At 36.3% G+C, this 16,899-nt stretch overlaps 1 protein-coding gene across 1 annotated transcript in view; it reads right to left on the bottom strand.

Annotated features, from left to right (window-relative positions):
- KCNH8 (potassium voltage-gated channel subfamily H member 8) overlaps positions 1–16,262 on the bottom strand; it is a 325,816-nt gene extending 309,554 nt beyond the window's left edge. The window contains exon 1 of the mRNA XM_075212321.1: positions 15,951–16,262. Within this exon, the coding sequence (XP_075068422.1) occupies positions 15,951–16,026 (76 nt within the window). The 5' untranslated portion in view covers positions 16,027–16,262. The remainder of the gene's footprint in view (positions 1–15,950) is intronic.
- Between the last annotated feature and the right edge of the window lie 637 nt (positions 16,263–16,899).

Here is a 16,899-nt window from a genome sequence, read left to right as displayed (position 1 = left end):
TGTGGATGGGGAGGGCCTGATAAATGTAATGTTTTATTATAATGTATGTATCAATGCCTCATGTTGACCACGCCCCCAACATAATGTGGCCACGCCCTTGGCAGCACACATGTTTTTTCCTGCTCATCCACAGAGGTGAGCCCATATGCTTTAAATGCCAGGGATGATTTTTAGTCCCAGTCCAGCCCTCCGTCAGACATATGTAAAACATACTTGGGTGCACCTGTGCATAGGATGCCATTGCAAGATACAGCTGTGTGAAGATCATCATCATCATCAACATTTAGATTGAGAGCGTATGCCGTATTTTTTTCAATAAAGATAGCTTACGTAAGTCAGCTCACAGCTTAAATCACTGTGGGCATGCACAGAAACAATCCATATGCCAGAGAATGCAGCAACATCCAATACATCTTGAGCGCAAAGGACCCTTACTGCAGCCTACAATTTCAGGGGCGGAAAGAGGAGGGGTGTGGGCCTATGCACACAGACAATGTACAGAAAGGGCGTGCCAAGCTCAAGAGCACGCAGCAGCATTTGATTCAAGCTTTGGGCATCTCAAATGAACGTTTTTCTGTCATATCACTTGTACCAGCCACAGGTCTGGTGTAAGTGCTGATTCCTAGTGATGATGGCCACGTATGCATGCTAAAACATGTGTTTGCGATCAGGAGCAACTGTAAGATGCATTTTATGTCCAGTAGACATTAGCACATCCTAATAAATGTATTTTAACATTTTTTATTTTTTAGTGTTTTGTCATTAATGACTATATTATTAACAGGTGACATTAATTAAATAGTTATTTTCTGTGCATTCCTTTTGGACTTTATGCTCCACATCTGCATTGGACGTATCCTGCAGTGTATTGTCCGCAAAGTGGACCTAGACCCATATTCTCATCAAGAGACATATCTTTACATACACTTATTGTATAATACAGATGTGTGTATACCCAATTTATGAGTGTTTTAAGGAAAACACACAATACGTTTGTTTTGCATGCCTTCATGAAACAGGTCCTTAGGCTGGAGTACATAGGTTTAGCAGAGCAAGATAGCAACAGTTTGCACAGGCGGAGTACAGAAGCTAGTCAGAGTGAAGACATTCCTAACGAAGTATAGAGTAGGCACGCCAGTTTTGTGAACAGTGTTAAAACTATATTTCATTTTGTGGAGTGATACTGTTGTAGTGAGATTAATGGGTGTACAGTGTGAATTCTCTGGAGCATTCCTTGCTGTACACAGCCATTCCCACTCCACAGAAGGTCTCCTCAAAGCTGGTGGAGATGAGTCTTCTATACTTTTAATGAGACAAAACAGTTCTAATTTTTAACATAAAATCAAAAATACCCAAAAATGAAATAAAATAACAGCTTGTCACCGAAGCTAAATTAACAGCCAGCTCCAGCTATAGACACCATGGGTTGATTTCTACTAATTATTTATTTATTGTTAACACTTATTTATATAGTGCAGACATATTATGCAGCATTTTACAGAGAATATTTAATCATTTACATCAGTTCCTGCCCCAGTAAAGTTTATATTTTATATTACTTAACAGAGGAAAACACACACTGGCGTTAATTTTGTCAGGAACCAATTAACCTACCAGTTTGTCTTTGTAGTATAGGAGGAAACTGGAGCACCTGGAGAAAACCTATGCAAACACAGAGATGACATGCAAACACCACATAGGGAGGGCCTTGTTTGGAATCAGCCCCATGACACCATCAATATAAGTCAGCAATGCTAACCTTTGTGCCACTGTACTATATCAGGGAGACCGTGTGTGGCGTTCCCCTACAATAGTAAAAATCAGACCCAGGTAGGTCAGGACAAGGCTGACACATCTAGTAAGGAGGGGCACAAAAAATCTATCTGCCCTTCTCCTACAGGCTACCAGTCTCATGCTGAAAAGCTCCTGTTTTATGTGATCCAGGGTATTTAACAAGATTGAGATACCAAATGGTCACCCTTGTGGTGACAGTATAGTGATCAAGGGTCCTATCCCTTAAACCACAGTAAAATGGTCAGGGGTGCTGCAAAAAGTTAATTTCTAAGTGTACTCCAAACAATGAAACAAATAGCTTCACACACACAAATGTGGCATGTAAATACAACAGTCTCCATGTTACCTGACACTCTTGAATTGTTTAAACCATAAACAGGCCTAAACCTAGCAATGTTTTAGGAGAAAACCAAGGAGTATTGTCATGCAGCTCGTGCACGCTTTGTAAATAACCACCATGATGTCCATATATGTCCCAAACTCACTACAGATAAAGTGGATTCCTAAGTTTAGTCAAAATTTGCACTAGCCAACCAGAGGTACGGAGTCTAGCGAGCCACCCGTTTTTCACCAGGATCCACCACAAGGTGGTATGAGCTTCATTGCCGAGAACTCACATGCTGCGGTCCTCTAAACTGACTTTTATCACAACACGATGGTATAGGTGGGAACAGCAAAACATAGAATATAATAATGGTAAGATGAGCCGGGGACTGGTGAACAGGGGAGTTAGAAAATGTACTGAATTAAAATGCAAAAGAATAGTCACAGCCAAGCCAATGTCAGTGATGCCAGCAAATTGCAATGGATGAGAGTTAATATTAAGCCAGATGCTAATGAGGAAAGTTGTTGCTTTGACACTGACAAATTTTGAAAAGTTCGCCTCTAAAGGCGATCATGTGACCTTGGACAACCCAGATGAACTGTGCACAAGCTCTGTACAATGAGTGTGATCAGGGAGAAAGCCGCTGGGCCTCGGAGAGGTAAGTCCTGTGGCTGTGACACCATATAACCATATTCCTATTGTACAACAGCTTCTTTACATGTACAATACTTCACATTCACATGCCATCAATTATTCATTGCACTATGTACATCAGTAGGTTTACCCAGAACAGTCATATTGTGGTGCATACACAATATCCGAATGAGAAACTCTCAAATCCTGAGAAAAACAAGTCTTCAATTTTTAAGTATGTTTCTCTTTTAAAATACTTTATAGAATACTATTATACTAACATATCTATACATTAGTGAGGCTAGACTGAGATGTATCAGTGCAAGCTTGTCCTGGAGATAAAGATATATGTCTAACGTTAATCATAAATATATTGGAGTATCATTGAATAGTAATGTGGAAATTCATAAATATTTTAATTGTTTAGAGTCACTAATTAAGGCCAAAATTCGCCATTGATGGGATCAGGTATATTGTAAACATACTTTGATAACAAAAAAGATATCACAAAGCCTGAATTTTTTTAAAGCTTCATCCTTTACAGATGACTCTTAATTATAGAGAACAATAGAACACAGTGTTGGATAATTGTTCTTTTTCTTTAAATGCAACTTTTAATTGAGTATCGAGCAGTACAAGACAGTAGATTATAAAATAAACCCAAATAATACTCCCAAAGCCAGTGTCAATAAATAGAAAATGTCACTAGAACCACTGGGGTGCCATTACAAGGGTCCAAATAGTTATATTTACTCTGCCCACAACAGCACAGGGGAGTCAGTAAGAGCCCCAACACTTTCAGCCTCTGGGATGGGGGACACACTATTTTACCCTACCTAGTATTGGAGTGGTTTTTACTATAGCAGAAGAGCCCATGGTGGCTTCTGTGAAGGGGGCACACTCTTTTTGTGGTTTGTGGTCATTTGTTATAGTAGAAACAAGCCCATGCTGTCTAGCCCAATAGTGAAAATTTGAGGAAGAACGCTGTCTTTTTTTAAAATTATTTAATAAAGACACATACAATTTTGTTGAAAAATCTTGTATGATTGTTTACAGTGCACCGTATATGGGAATTGTTTTATTACAGTTTGCGAGATCGTCTGCAAATATATTTTCATTTTCCTTATTTTTAAATCGGAGCGAATTTCACCATGATTTGTAGCTTTTAAGTCGAGATTTGCCTAATTATATGCTAAGAAATACCTAAAAACACAACAGCATAGTGCAAAGAAAAACAGGATAGGGAGTATTAATATGCAACTCTAAGTAGGAAAATAGTATTCATTAGGAGGCATGGCATTATGGCCAGTACAAATTGCAAACACAATAAAAACTTATCCTGGCAGCAAGTTGGAATAGTGATTATAATAAAGATCCAGGACTAAAGAAGAAACATATCAGACACGATAATGTACATCCACAGCAGGAGCAGTGCTGCCTGTGAAAAAATAATAATTCCACAGAAAAAATATTCCTTGTGGCATACTGGACTTTAGAGAAAAATACCATTATTAAAATGCCATCTTATTTCTTCTCAAGCTTTCAAAAATACCAATCGTCATGCTGAACATCCAAGTAAACCTGTGCATTAGCTTTTATTTTATGTTCCCATACCCACTGTGATTTTGATGACCAATTAGGCTGCTTTATATCTGATTTGTCGCAAGTGTATGTAGGCACAAAATGACTTCTGTTTCCAATCAATATCTGATCAAGAATGTTCAGACATCAATCAGGACTGGTGTAAAAGCTGGTCAGGTTACGATTGCTATTTCACCAGGTATGTTATCATTTTCTAATTGCACTCTTTTCGACCCTGGTGTGGTACTGCTGGATCTATCCAATTTGACCAAATATGTGTGTGGCCAAATTAGATATAGATCCTGCCATTTGGCTCTCGGGTCCAGTTTGCCCATGTATGGGCACTTTAAAGTATGCTAATATTTACTTAAATGGACATGCATTTGCAGTAAACTGCAGATGAGTGAAGTTCTGGAAACTTCTGCTTCGCCATTCCAAGGAATTATTATTATTATTATTATTATTACCATTTATTTATATAGCGCCACTGATTCCGCAGAGAACTCACTCACATCAGTCCCTGCCCCATTGGGGTTTACAGTCTAAATTACCTAACACACACACACACACACACACACACACACACAGACAAACAGACACATAGACAGAGAGAGACTAGGGTCAATTTGTTAGCAGCCAATTAACCTATTTCTATGTTTTTGGAGTGTGGGAGGAAACCGGAGCACCCGGAGGAAACTCACGCAAACACGGGGAGAACATACAAACTCCTCACAGATAAGGCCATGGTCAGGAATTGAACTCATGACCCCAGTGCTGTAAGGCAGAAGTGCTAACCACTAAGCCACTGCATTGCCCCAATAGTCATTTAGCATTGTATTTGTATTTTGGAGAATTCATAGTCTATGAGCACAGCTGAAAAGGTGTGGTCAATTCATTCTGCTTTGTTTTATGGTTGGGGTAAACCTGAAAACACTTCTGGGAAACAAATACCAGCATTGAAACAGCAACATTTCATGTCCCAATCTCAGATGAGGTGAATAATTTGCAGAACAGTTTTTAAAATTTTGCTCATCTCTACTGTAAGTCACAGCGCCATAAATATTATGTAAAACTGAAGGAAATCAAGCCTACACAACAGATAACACTAAAGAAGTTCCATTTCCATGACAATCCAATATTTATTTAAACACAAATCATTTAGCACACATTGCTTTAATATTTATTACCAAGGAACGTAATGTTAGAAAACATACAACAAGCTGTGTAATTATAATTACCTGACAAAAAATGCCCTAATTACATTTGACAGCTTTAATCCGCTTTGTACCACAACAGTCAAAAAGGAAAACAATGTCACCAATAACTGTAAACATGCCACAGTATGTTTATTCCTAAGTGACAAGATTTCAAAAACAATTTTATTTTGGTAAATGAATCAATGATACTGAATGTGTTATTGAAATCAGTGAACTACAAGTACATCATATTGAGTAGAGAATAGTTACTTGCAGGTGCAAACTTCATTACACAATTCAAAGAAAAGAGGAAAACATGAGAGTCATGCACCCCCAAAGAGGTAACAACAGTGACAGGTGACATTGCTATATCTTTCTCCATTTATTCAAACTAAGGATCCACATAGATTTGTGCCCAGACTTCAGCTGCATGTTGTTGATAAGGGAATGATCAAGCTTTGTTAGTTTTTGCAATGCCTTTCTAAATAGGAAATCTATATATAGAATGCATAGTATACAGAGATATATCATGTTTTATTGATTTGAGGAAGTGGATATTTTAGCATATGAACAACAAAGAACTATGAGTATCCAGAAATTTAGTACTGCAAAAGAAAAAAAAGCCCCTTTACTAGTAAAGTGGTTAATGAGATTTTGGGGAGTCTGGAGATTTTCATTCAAATAGTTTATTTCAAAATTGTCATCTCCTGTAGTTCTAACCTACAGGAGATGTCTTGACGTTGGCAGGTGATCTTATCCCAATATAAATATATCATGCACAAAATTCTCCTTTATGTATATGCTGGCACATAGTGATTTATATATTGTGTGTTTTAGAGCGCAGGACAACATTTTTCTTTTGTTTGCACATACACTTTGCTCAACTCTACCTGGTTTATAGCAAGTGTTTTCACAGTTTTGCAAAAGAGACAACAGATTGGAAGCACATATAAGTGTTGTTTATTAATGTGCACCCATCACCTACAGACAGTGTAAGCATCCATTCTATCATTTCACTAAAAACTAGTAACTGAGGCATGACGCATAATGTTATTAATTCACTAAAAACTAGTGGTATTACATAGAGATTATAGGCTTAATTCTCACGAATCATTGATGTATCACACAGTATTGCTGCCTCCAATGTATGTAGGTAAACAGTAAAATTATGACTGTGAAATATAAAGAATATTGCCATACTGTGTGAAAATAACAGGACAGCAGCAGTTATTTTGCTTGTGTTAGCTAATGTAATTACCATTTGTCTCAAATGTCCATTGTTATGAGGTGTAGCTTAGATTTGGTTTATAATCAGAACAATGTCTGAGTTAACTAGCTGCCAGCCCATGTTAATTAGCTAGGGCAACAGGTAATCTGAGAGGTAATTAGGTCAGAACTTCTAGATGTTAATACAATGTGCCTCCACAGTAATATACTGACTGAAATAGCTTTGGGAAATGTATCAATATGTATCAATATAAATGTTATTGTATCAAAATGTACCCCAGGCTCAGATGGCGTAACACTGCTGATACAATGTGTCTAAAGTCTTGTTTCATGTAAGCGTGCAGTGTCATTCCCTGATGTAATATTGTAACCCCATGTTTAGTGTATCCAGCCAAAATAGCTAATTGAGTCAAGCCATTCAATTTTATACTCAAGGTAATAGGGACAGTATGTCCAGCAGCTAAAGTGTCCACTGAGAGGAGAATGTCAAGGGAGCTAATTTAGCTTGGAGGATCCTGGTAAACAAGACATCAGCAAAAAGGACTCTGGGCCAGGCATCGTGGTGCCGCTGGAGGAAACTCTACCAGGACAGGGTCTGTGTGAGCCAGTAACTGTTTTGCTAATCAGTACTGGTAATATTGCAGTTAGATAAGACTCTGAAAGAGACTGAGATTATTACTGTGGAGTGCTGACTGCAAGAGGCTGCTGGAGGATACATGCTACCATTTACCCTGTAACTTGTGAACGTCTTATGGTGTTGTGCTGTGGTAATAAAGTCTTATTTTGTATATATTCTGGTCTACCCGAGTGAGTTGAATCCCACAAAGGGTAACAGCCATTTCAGCTAAGGGTTGTATCCTCACAACATCACTTAAACAACCACTTTCAGCATAGTCATTTTTTTAAAAAAAATGTGTGCATAAGCCATAATTCTGTAGAATACCTAATTTGCTGTTTTCATGTATTCATGTATTCTGTTGATCAATTTTTCAATTTGAGATTAAGTTGGCTCAGATCTCTAAATTCTGAGGTGGTAACAGGATAGGTGGCTCTAGTTAACCACCTGTTCGTGCCTTGGAATACAGGACGCTCTTTGGAGAGACATGAGGAGACAGCCAAAGTGAGAAGGTGTGGAGCAGCTTGGAGAGCTTAGAGAGGAGCTGAGAAGAGGGTCCAGGGTGAGTCCAGTGTGTGACCTGCAGGCAGCAGGTGAGAGTGCCTTCAGGCAAGACATGAACCAAAACAAGTATCTCTCCTACTTACACTGTTAATCTAAGACAAGTGCATCCTGACTCTGAAGTATATAATTATTGTACAGTCAGGGGAGTTCTTTCCATGAGGCAATATGACCACTTTGCCTTAGGTGGCAAAATGTTGGGGGAAGGGAGAGGGAGGTTATTTTATTTAGTTTATTTGTTTAAAAAGGAAATAGTACCAAGCTCTAATATTATTAACAGGAAGGCATGCTTTGCCTGTTACCTTACGACTGTTCATTCAGTACTGTCAAGTGTGACCTTAAATTTTTTTAGCATTCCCCTCTAAAACAGTGATAATTTTTGCAGGACAATCTCAAATTACCACACACAAAACGGCAGTTATGTAATAGATGGGGGGCAGAAAAGTGGAATAGGGGATCTCCGTAATAATGCCCCTTATTATGCATTGTTATCAATAAAATAATACATGCTTGAGGATTAAACAAGGAGTATATTAGGAGAACAATTCGTAAGTTCAATTTAATTAAGTGGGTGGTCTATGTTACCTCTGCATTGACAGTACAAATCCTGAGCATCTGCTCAGGTTGGTTCATAAAAATGTGAAGAGGAGGATGGACCTATGTATATATGAATAGTGCGGTAAGAAATATGCATCAAAATATGTTTGTAGCTCAATAAATTACCTTTTGTGACTACTGACTAACCAGTTGTTCTTTTTTCTTTAACCAAAGGACCACAAGGTGTTAGAATACATTCCAGGCTATGCCGGTGTCTCCCAACTTAGGTCTGTTCTAAGACTATTTGCCAAAACATTATTATTATTTAAAAAAGCATTGTTTTTAAAATATCATATTGTCTCAATGAAAAGACTAACTTTCCACAAAAACTCTATTGCCTGGAGGATGAAGATTCCACTTCTATGCTCATTTAGGACCTTATTTAAAGTTAGCGAAAAAGCTAGCCAAAGGGTGCAAACTTGTACAAACCATGTTGAGATACATGTTGCGATACAAGGGGTGTAAATACAATTTTTATTTGCATGCAGGGAAAAAGCTGTTTGCCTTTGATTGTAGCACACATATACTGGACAAATGTTCATACTGTGATTTAGAATTGAACTAGGATGAGGGTAGGCAGAGGGGCAAATGAGAGAAAAGCTGGTGAGCTGCAGGGGGCATGTCTGTTTACCGGGTGTGTGATATCAATGTGACATGTGTATAATGATCATTGTGTACCAGTTTGTGTGATGTCAGTGTGTCTCAGTGAGTAACAGGTGTGCTATATCAATGTAACTGGTGTATAATGATCAGGATGTATAAGGTAAGCAAATAGAGTGGTATGGACTGATTGGAGGAAGGGGCTCCAATCTTGTATTTGGACTAGGGCCATATGGGGTTTTAGTCAAGCTCTGACTATGAAACACCTCTTTTCCAATGCTAAATTTGTCCACACATTTTAAATCCCTGCTCCCCCTACAGCCCAACATGATTTTGCCAAGGTGTAAAACTGTGCCTCCTACCTGGATTTATTCCTAACTCTTAATGAGGTCCTTTAAGTCTGCAGATGGCATATAAGCGTATATCTTGTAGGGAAAATGTATACAATGCCAAGACTCAACTTATACAAAACACTACTCTTTCAAGTTCCATAGTTTCATTTCTAAATGCCTTGTTTTGATTTTGTTCTCATTAGAATTGCTACAGGATTAGTAAGTGTTATCTACAGTATAGGAAACCAATCTGGAATCACAAATAGCACTGAGCGACATAAATATTTCCATTGTTAGGCCTTTTAGACTATTCAAGCAAACTGTAAAACTAAGGTATGGGGACTATGGTTTTTTACCTTAGCAGATTATAGAGTTACCATTCATGATGCAGTCAAATACACCTTATAATGCAATTAAAATTGATGTTCTGGTCACTAAATTGGTAGTATATTCTTTACTGTCCTATTGTAATGTCAGACTTCTCTAAACTCTTTTTGCAAACACCAATAACCCAGACTACTTATGATTTTTACTTCAAGCAGCCGCTGTTCATTAGCATTATATATGTTCATCAGTACACTTTTGCCTCCAGGACTTCTGCATAGAGTTATTGTTGTTTACACGCAGGGTAAGAGTGTGGACAATGGAGGAGGAAGGAAAAAAATCATACCATCCAGGGTTAGGAACCGGATCAGCAATGGAGGTACAAAAGCAGCAGACCATAAGAGGTCAAACAAACCAAAAATTGGCAGGCCAAGGTTAGTGAGATGAAGTAAGAGTCATTTGGATGAGATCATTCAGGTTTAAAGTTTCAATTTGGTATACTGATAAATGGTAATAATATGAACACCCACATAACAGCAGCCTGACCTATAAACGGTAATGGATATATGTGAGAGCAAATATTAAATATGAAGTATTCGCCTATCAAAGTGGACATATGATTTATGTTACTGGGCATTGAGATAGACACAACCACCCAGCAACTCATGCGAGCCCACAAATCCAATGCTCAATGAGTAATGGTAAAATAGACGTAGGCATGCCTAATGCATTGTACAGGTAACTACCTAAGGCCAATAATCCAAACCTACAAATTATATTTTGGAATTCTTACCCCATATGACAAAAAACGCACATAAATATAACTAGTACCAGGGTGCTTTATTATTTCAATGTTAAACGTGAAAATATGTACAGGTTCTACTTTAAATCACTCTCTACAGCTGTATATAAGTATACTTGATCCCAAATGGTTACTATCTCCTAGTCCAAAAACAGAATTTGAACACGGAAAGGGCATTCAGTAGCACCTTCACAATGCCCAGGAAATTAAAAAGTTTGTAGGAAAACACAAAAACAGAGAAGTATGCACTAAAAAGTTGATATAATATGTATTGTGGATCACATATAGAAGAGCATATATATAACAATCTCAGACTGCTGCAGTGGACTACAGATTTTAAGTCCACATATTTTTATCATACTTGTATTATTGACAGCAAGGTAGAATAAGACTTGTGCTGCTAATTTGCCCAGTTGGGTTGATACATGCTGTATCTCAAATATTTTATACGGTACAGTTTAAAACTATGGGTCTCAGTCAAATTCTCTTTATAATTTAATGTTTCTTTAGGAGGAAGAAACATTAGCATATGTTTACCTAATAACTCCAAATCCAAATTTCATTTGTGGTTTAAGGACTGTGCCTGATTAAATTACATGAAAGGTGGAATTGAATGTAACATATGTCTCATCAGGATGGGCATGTACATACAGGAAGCAATAGGTGCATCATGAAAGAAGATGTGCTCAATAATTCATGCAGTACCATGGTAACAACTAGACAATAAGTGTGGCAGGTGCAATTATGAGTTAAGGTTTAAGGTAGATTCAAATATATTCACGCTTCAAACTACTTTTTGAGCAACACTAATTAGCTGATTATTACAATTCCTCCAATTTTGAAGCATGTGCACTATGTGGTTTTCCCTTCTCTCTATTGTGTTTTCTGAAAATATAGTGGCACCAGGGGAAAGATAAGTGGGTAAATGCACAAAATTAATACTAGCAGCATCAAACAGTGTAGTCAGATTTATGAAACCTTATAACTTTAGAACATCTATAAGCAGTTTATTGCCATATAACCAGATCCTTAGCCACAAAATACAAATAATTTGAAGTATAGGAGCTCCTGTGGGGAATGCAAGCAGTAAATCAGCCATATAATACATGCCACAATATTTTTTTATTGGTCAAGTGCACATATTGTGACACACAACTGTAGCAGTACCTATTAGCGTCTACGGATCAGTGAAAATATAATTACTTACCAAATAAAAAAGTAAAGCTTCACAACATACCGTAAGTTCTTGGTACAAGTAAAAACAAAGACAACAAACACTTAAATGCTAAGAAATAACCCCCAAACAAGTGCACATTGACGTCTGTTCCTGCACAGCAATTAAGAACAATTCCTCGTAATACTCTTACTTTGGACAATGTAACAATAAAAAGTAAAAAGGGCAGCTGCAAAATAGAAAAGAACATTATTATACACAGAAGACACTTGGATCCTGAAGAATCGGAATGGGCAGGAGAAGAAGGTTAATCTCAAGATGGAGAGGGTGCACGAGTTGGTCATGAATCTACCCATCTAAGGATCCAGTGGTAGAGAAGAGTATTACATGGGTAAAGCTCTATTCACTAGAAGCTGATATAGGCTAGCTACATTAAGTAATTTTTTGAAGCCAATAAAACAATTGAACATTCACAATTTTAACCTATAAAATGTACACTGCCACTACTATGGGTGCATCTGTTTTACATAGTATGCAAAGCATAAAGTCTATGGTTTCCAGCCCCCGCTACTGGATAATGCGCTTGGCATGAGTATCATTCCCTACTGACGACTGCACAAAGACCTCTCCTTAAATGGTGTGTGTGGGAGGGTGATTTTGTTTTCAAATAATAATAATAAATGAATGATACTACTCCCTATTCCCTCGCATTCATAATCCCTCGTATTATCCTTTACACATATGGATCATGCAGAATTCAAAGTTGTATATTGCTGCAGTAACAGACTATATATGTCTACATAGATGTCTCTTTTAGTTGCTGTGCTTGTTTTAAAGTTATATAATATATATATATATATATATATATATATATATATATATATATATATATATATATATATATATATATATATATATCTTCACAATATATCATTGTTATAAACACACAAGAATTCACAGACAATGCACTACATATTTTCTTATTTAATGTTATTTAATAGTCATTTGTCTATACATATATGTAATATTATAGAAAATATACAGGATTAAATGTAATGCAAGGACAGCATGGAAAATAAATACTTGCTCACTGGTGTAGAGTAATCTGATTGATACATGAGTTCATGTGAATTTTCTCCCTTGTAGACTTTATTCTTGCATCAATGGATGAGAGAAATGCCTATTCCAGTTAAGCATAACCTCCTTATTATTATGCCTTGATACTTTTTCATGTTTAAATATTTTATTTTGCTCTGTTTGGTAGCTGCATTTCAGATCTGGGCCACTTGAGTAATAAGCATATGCCATGTTCAAATATATTATAGTATTGTCTATTCAGTAGTGAACATTTACTTTTATTTTGACATTCAGATTAAAGCAAGTATACAGTTTTGGCATTGCCTTCAGTTTCAGAATAACAGCATATATAGATATAAGCTACTGTCTGTAAGATTTTATCATAATGTTTAATAATTATTAACCCAGTTGCTGTTTATGCTAGATATTATTTCATTTCTAAACCTTTCACATAATAAATGCATTAAGAAATTCCTAAAGTAATTATTTTGCAAGGCTATGAGTATTATGTTACATAGAAATGAAACCTAATATGAGAAATGCATTGGATGTGCAGACAGTTTGCTTGTCATAAAGAACTCAAAATGATTGGTTGTTTCATTGAATGGCATAATGAATAGCAATAGTTATGAATGGATTGCTGAAACATATTACATTCATTCTTTAATTGATATACTTTACTGTTACAACTAGTTGCAATTATATGTCGGATAAGTAACACTTTTGAAAAGATTACTTGGAAATAAAGTGGGTTATGCTAATCCTCATACTTACAAATAAAAGAAGATGATGATAATGATGATGACAATGATGATTTATATAAGTACTCTACAGTGATAAATGTTGGACACTGTATCAATTTTAAATATAACTATAATGCATTAAAAACAAACAAAGTGTGTATCTACCATGTTATTGCTGTGTAAAATGACTAGAGGAAGTACTGTAGTTATCACTGAGCAAAGTAACTAATTGCATGTTGTTTTAATATTAAGAATGTGAAATATGAAAGAGATCAAGTTTTTTCATTGCAAATGCATTATTTTTTACAGCCATGTAACCTTGAGTTTGATATAAGAATATGATTTTGTTAATAAATAAAACTGTGTCGAGTCAATATGTGATGTGTTATATATGTTTTAAGAAAGGAGTTAAGTCTTAAGTGCAGCATATTTGTAGATGAAATCTGGATTCCCTTTCTGCATGGTTGGTCAGAATTATAATTAATTCTCCCTTGGATTAGAGATTCAGTACTGGATTAGTCTATCATTGATGACAGCATACTGCATCCTTCCAATGTGATATGCTTAAATTAAAAGAGTGCATTAACTTCAGTCATCTGTGTATGATCTAGTCCACAATGAGTAATCTAGTAAAAATAATTTAAATAAAAAAAAACCTGTTATTAACAGTTTTACTTTGCACAGATTGCTCAATATGATCCAAATCCATTAGAGATACTGAAATAATGTGTTCAATATTCATCAACAAGATTAGAGATGTTTACATAAGAGGTATAGGGTGTCACCATTGCCATTTCATTAACTGGCCAATACGGTGATATATTTGTTGTTTTCCAAAACTTCCCCTGATATATTTCAATATTATTTGCATTTGCTATTTGTATTTAGAATATAACATCAAAGATTACTGAGCAGAGCTCATGAGTCTACCATTACTTAAATGGATTATATTACTTTGTTTTATAAAGTCCCCCAAAAGCACACTACTGAACATTTACTAACTAGTCTGATTCTTGCAAATACATTTTCCTAATAGCAGACATGATTGGTTATTTCTTTTTCTTCCTTCAAAACATTAGTCTTGAGATTATCTTTATTAAATATGTTTACCCTTCAATCTGCTTTACAGAATCGTTAAGCTTATTCCTAGAGAACTGGGGATTTATTTACATGGACTGAATGTACATCCCCATAAATATAAAATATTACCATGGCAGATAGCATTTTTACTCTAATTTGCATATGCAGAGTTATTAATATATCCACATTCCTGAAAACATTATGACTATTTCTCCATCCAGCCTATTGTTCATTCATTCTCAAGGCTATTAGTACATAATTGAGAGCTTGAAGAGAGGCAAAAGGAGTTACAGTGAGACTTTTCCCTGTACAGAGAAAGCGATATACAGTAGCAGGATATCTGATTATTTTATCAAATTAAAGAAAGCCTTATGGTTTAATATGCAGAGGAAGTCCATTTTTTTTTAAATTAAACTACATAATTGCATTGTATCAAAGTTTCGCACTATAAACTGATATAACATATGGAAATAAAAATAACTCCAACAACATAAAACAAAATTATATACCTATTATAATGTTGAACATAATCTTAGTATTTACTCTAAATGAAATATAATCATTTATAAATATGTTTACCTATTAATAAGAGCTTGGTGGACTTCTCTCGCTCGCTCTCTCTAAGTTTATTTCACATAATCTAATACAACCAAGTTACTAAACTTGAACTGTCTGCCTCAAATGCAATAATTAGAAGCTAGTTACTTGTCACACTCACAACTCATTCCTTCAAAGGGTTAACCTGACTGTGTTGCTCACATCAAAAAAAACTTATTTGGACAAGCAAGCTTTCAAAAAAACAGTCTAATGGTCAATTTATGTATTGGTTGTACTCCAGCAGCAGTGCTAGAATATGGTCATAAATTATCATAATCCCATTGAAAGTCACATTTTCTCCGAAAATAAGACAAGTGATATAGACCATGTAACAGAGGTTTCAGTATAGAAATGCCTAGAGAACTGCATAACTTGACAGAGCTGTCCACAGTTCTGAAATGCACAGACTCTATCTCCCATAACAACTTGAAAATAAGTATATTGCTGTCACTGGCTGAGACAACACATCATTAAAAAAAACAATCAGTACAGTAAGTGATCAGTATGAAATAGATAAAAAAAAGAAGGTATTGTAATGTAATTGATACTGCACAAGTATACTGTTAAACATGTTTACTTAATGGATAAATCTAAGCAATTTGAAAGCTATAAGAAACATTAAATCATAATTTGTCTGAATAGTGTCATTTCAATGGAGACAGAGATGAGCTGAAACAAAGTAAAGACTTACGTGTTCCGTCGAATCTAGTCGCTATAGTATCTAAGAAGGTGTTCTGAGGTGCTAATAATCCTTTCATAACAGGCATTTTTCCAGCCCGGTGTGTAATTCTCCATCAAAGTTTATAAACAAGGATGTTTTGGAAGAAAGAGCAGTGGGGGAGGGATGGAATGAGAAAGAGGAGGTGGTTGGTGAGGTGGTAGTGGTGAAAAGAGGAGGGGTGCATTCACTGGTGACTCCTGATTATCCCTGGGAGCGTTCAGTCCACCAGAAGTCTGTTTTATCCTGAATGCTGCAGCAGTGCACAGCTGTGACCTTCCCCAGCCAGCTCTCCAACCAAAGAATGGATTAATGTAATCTCCGCAAAATGCCTCTGTATATGTATTACCCAAACCAAAGTTACCAGACTGTAGTTCCCTTAGTAGAACAAAAAAACAGAAAACCAAAGCTAGTTAACCCCTTTGCTAACAAGAGTAAGAGTGAAATAATCAATACTAGGTGACAGTCTCGCTCTTTTCAAGTCTTCAGCTACTGATTGTTCACTCTTACTGTGTGTTTAAATTGCACCATGGTATTCCACAAAACTGTAACCTTCCAAAGGGCTAAATTTAGAATCATGCAAAAGAAAAGGAAGATTCCTGCAAGCGCTGACTTTAGCCTGCAACACAAAAGCAGTGGAGCTGATAGAGAGAGCAAGGCTAGCCAGGAGAGCAGCTGGGACGTATGATAGCAGAACATGCAGACATTTCTCTATTTAATTTAGCAATTTCTCGTTTGGAAAGACGTTCTCTCCACGCATTTTCTATAAGCACTAGACAATGCCTAGCAGACCTCCAAAGAAAGAGGCAGATCTTTTGTGCCTATCTACAGTGAGCTATCTAGGGCAACTTTGCAAACGCTACAGCAACTTCCCCACCTAATTATTAGGAATAAGCTTCAGTTAACATCCAACCTTTGGTAC

The sequence above is a fragment of the Mixophyes fleayi genome, chromosome 5 (assembly GCF_038048845.1).
Source record: "Mixophyes fleayi isolate aMixFle1 chromosome 5, aMixFle1.hap1, whole genome shotgun sequence".
Taxonomy (NCBI): Eukaryota; Metazoa; Chordata; class Amphibia; order Anura; family Limnodynastidae; genus Mixophyes; species Mixophyes fleayi.
This window is presented reverse-complemented; position numbering and strand designations above follow the sequence as displayed.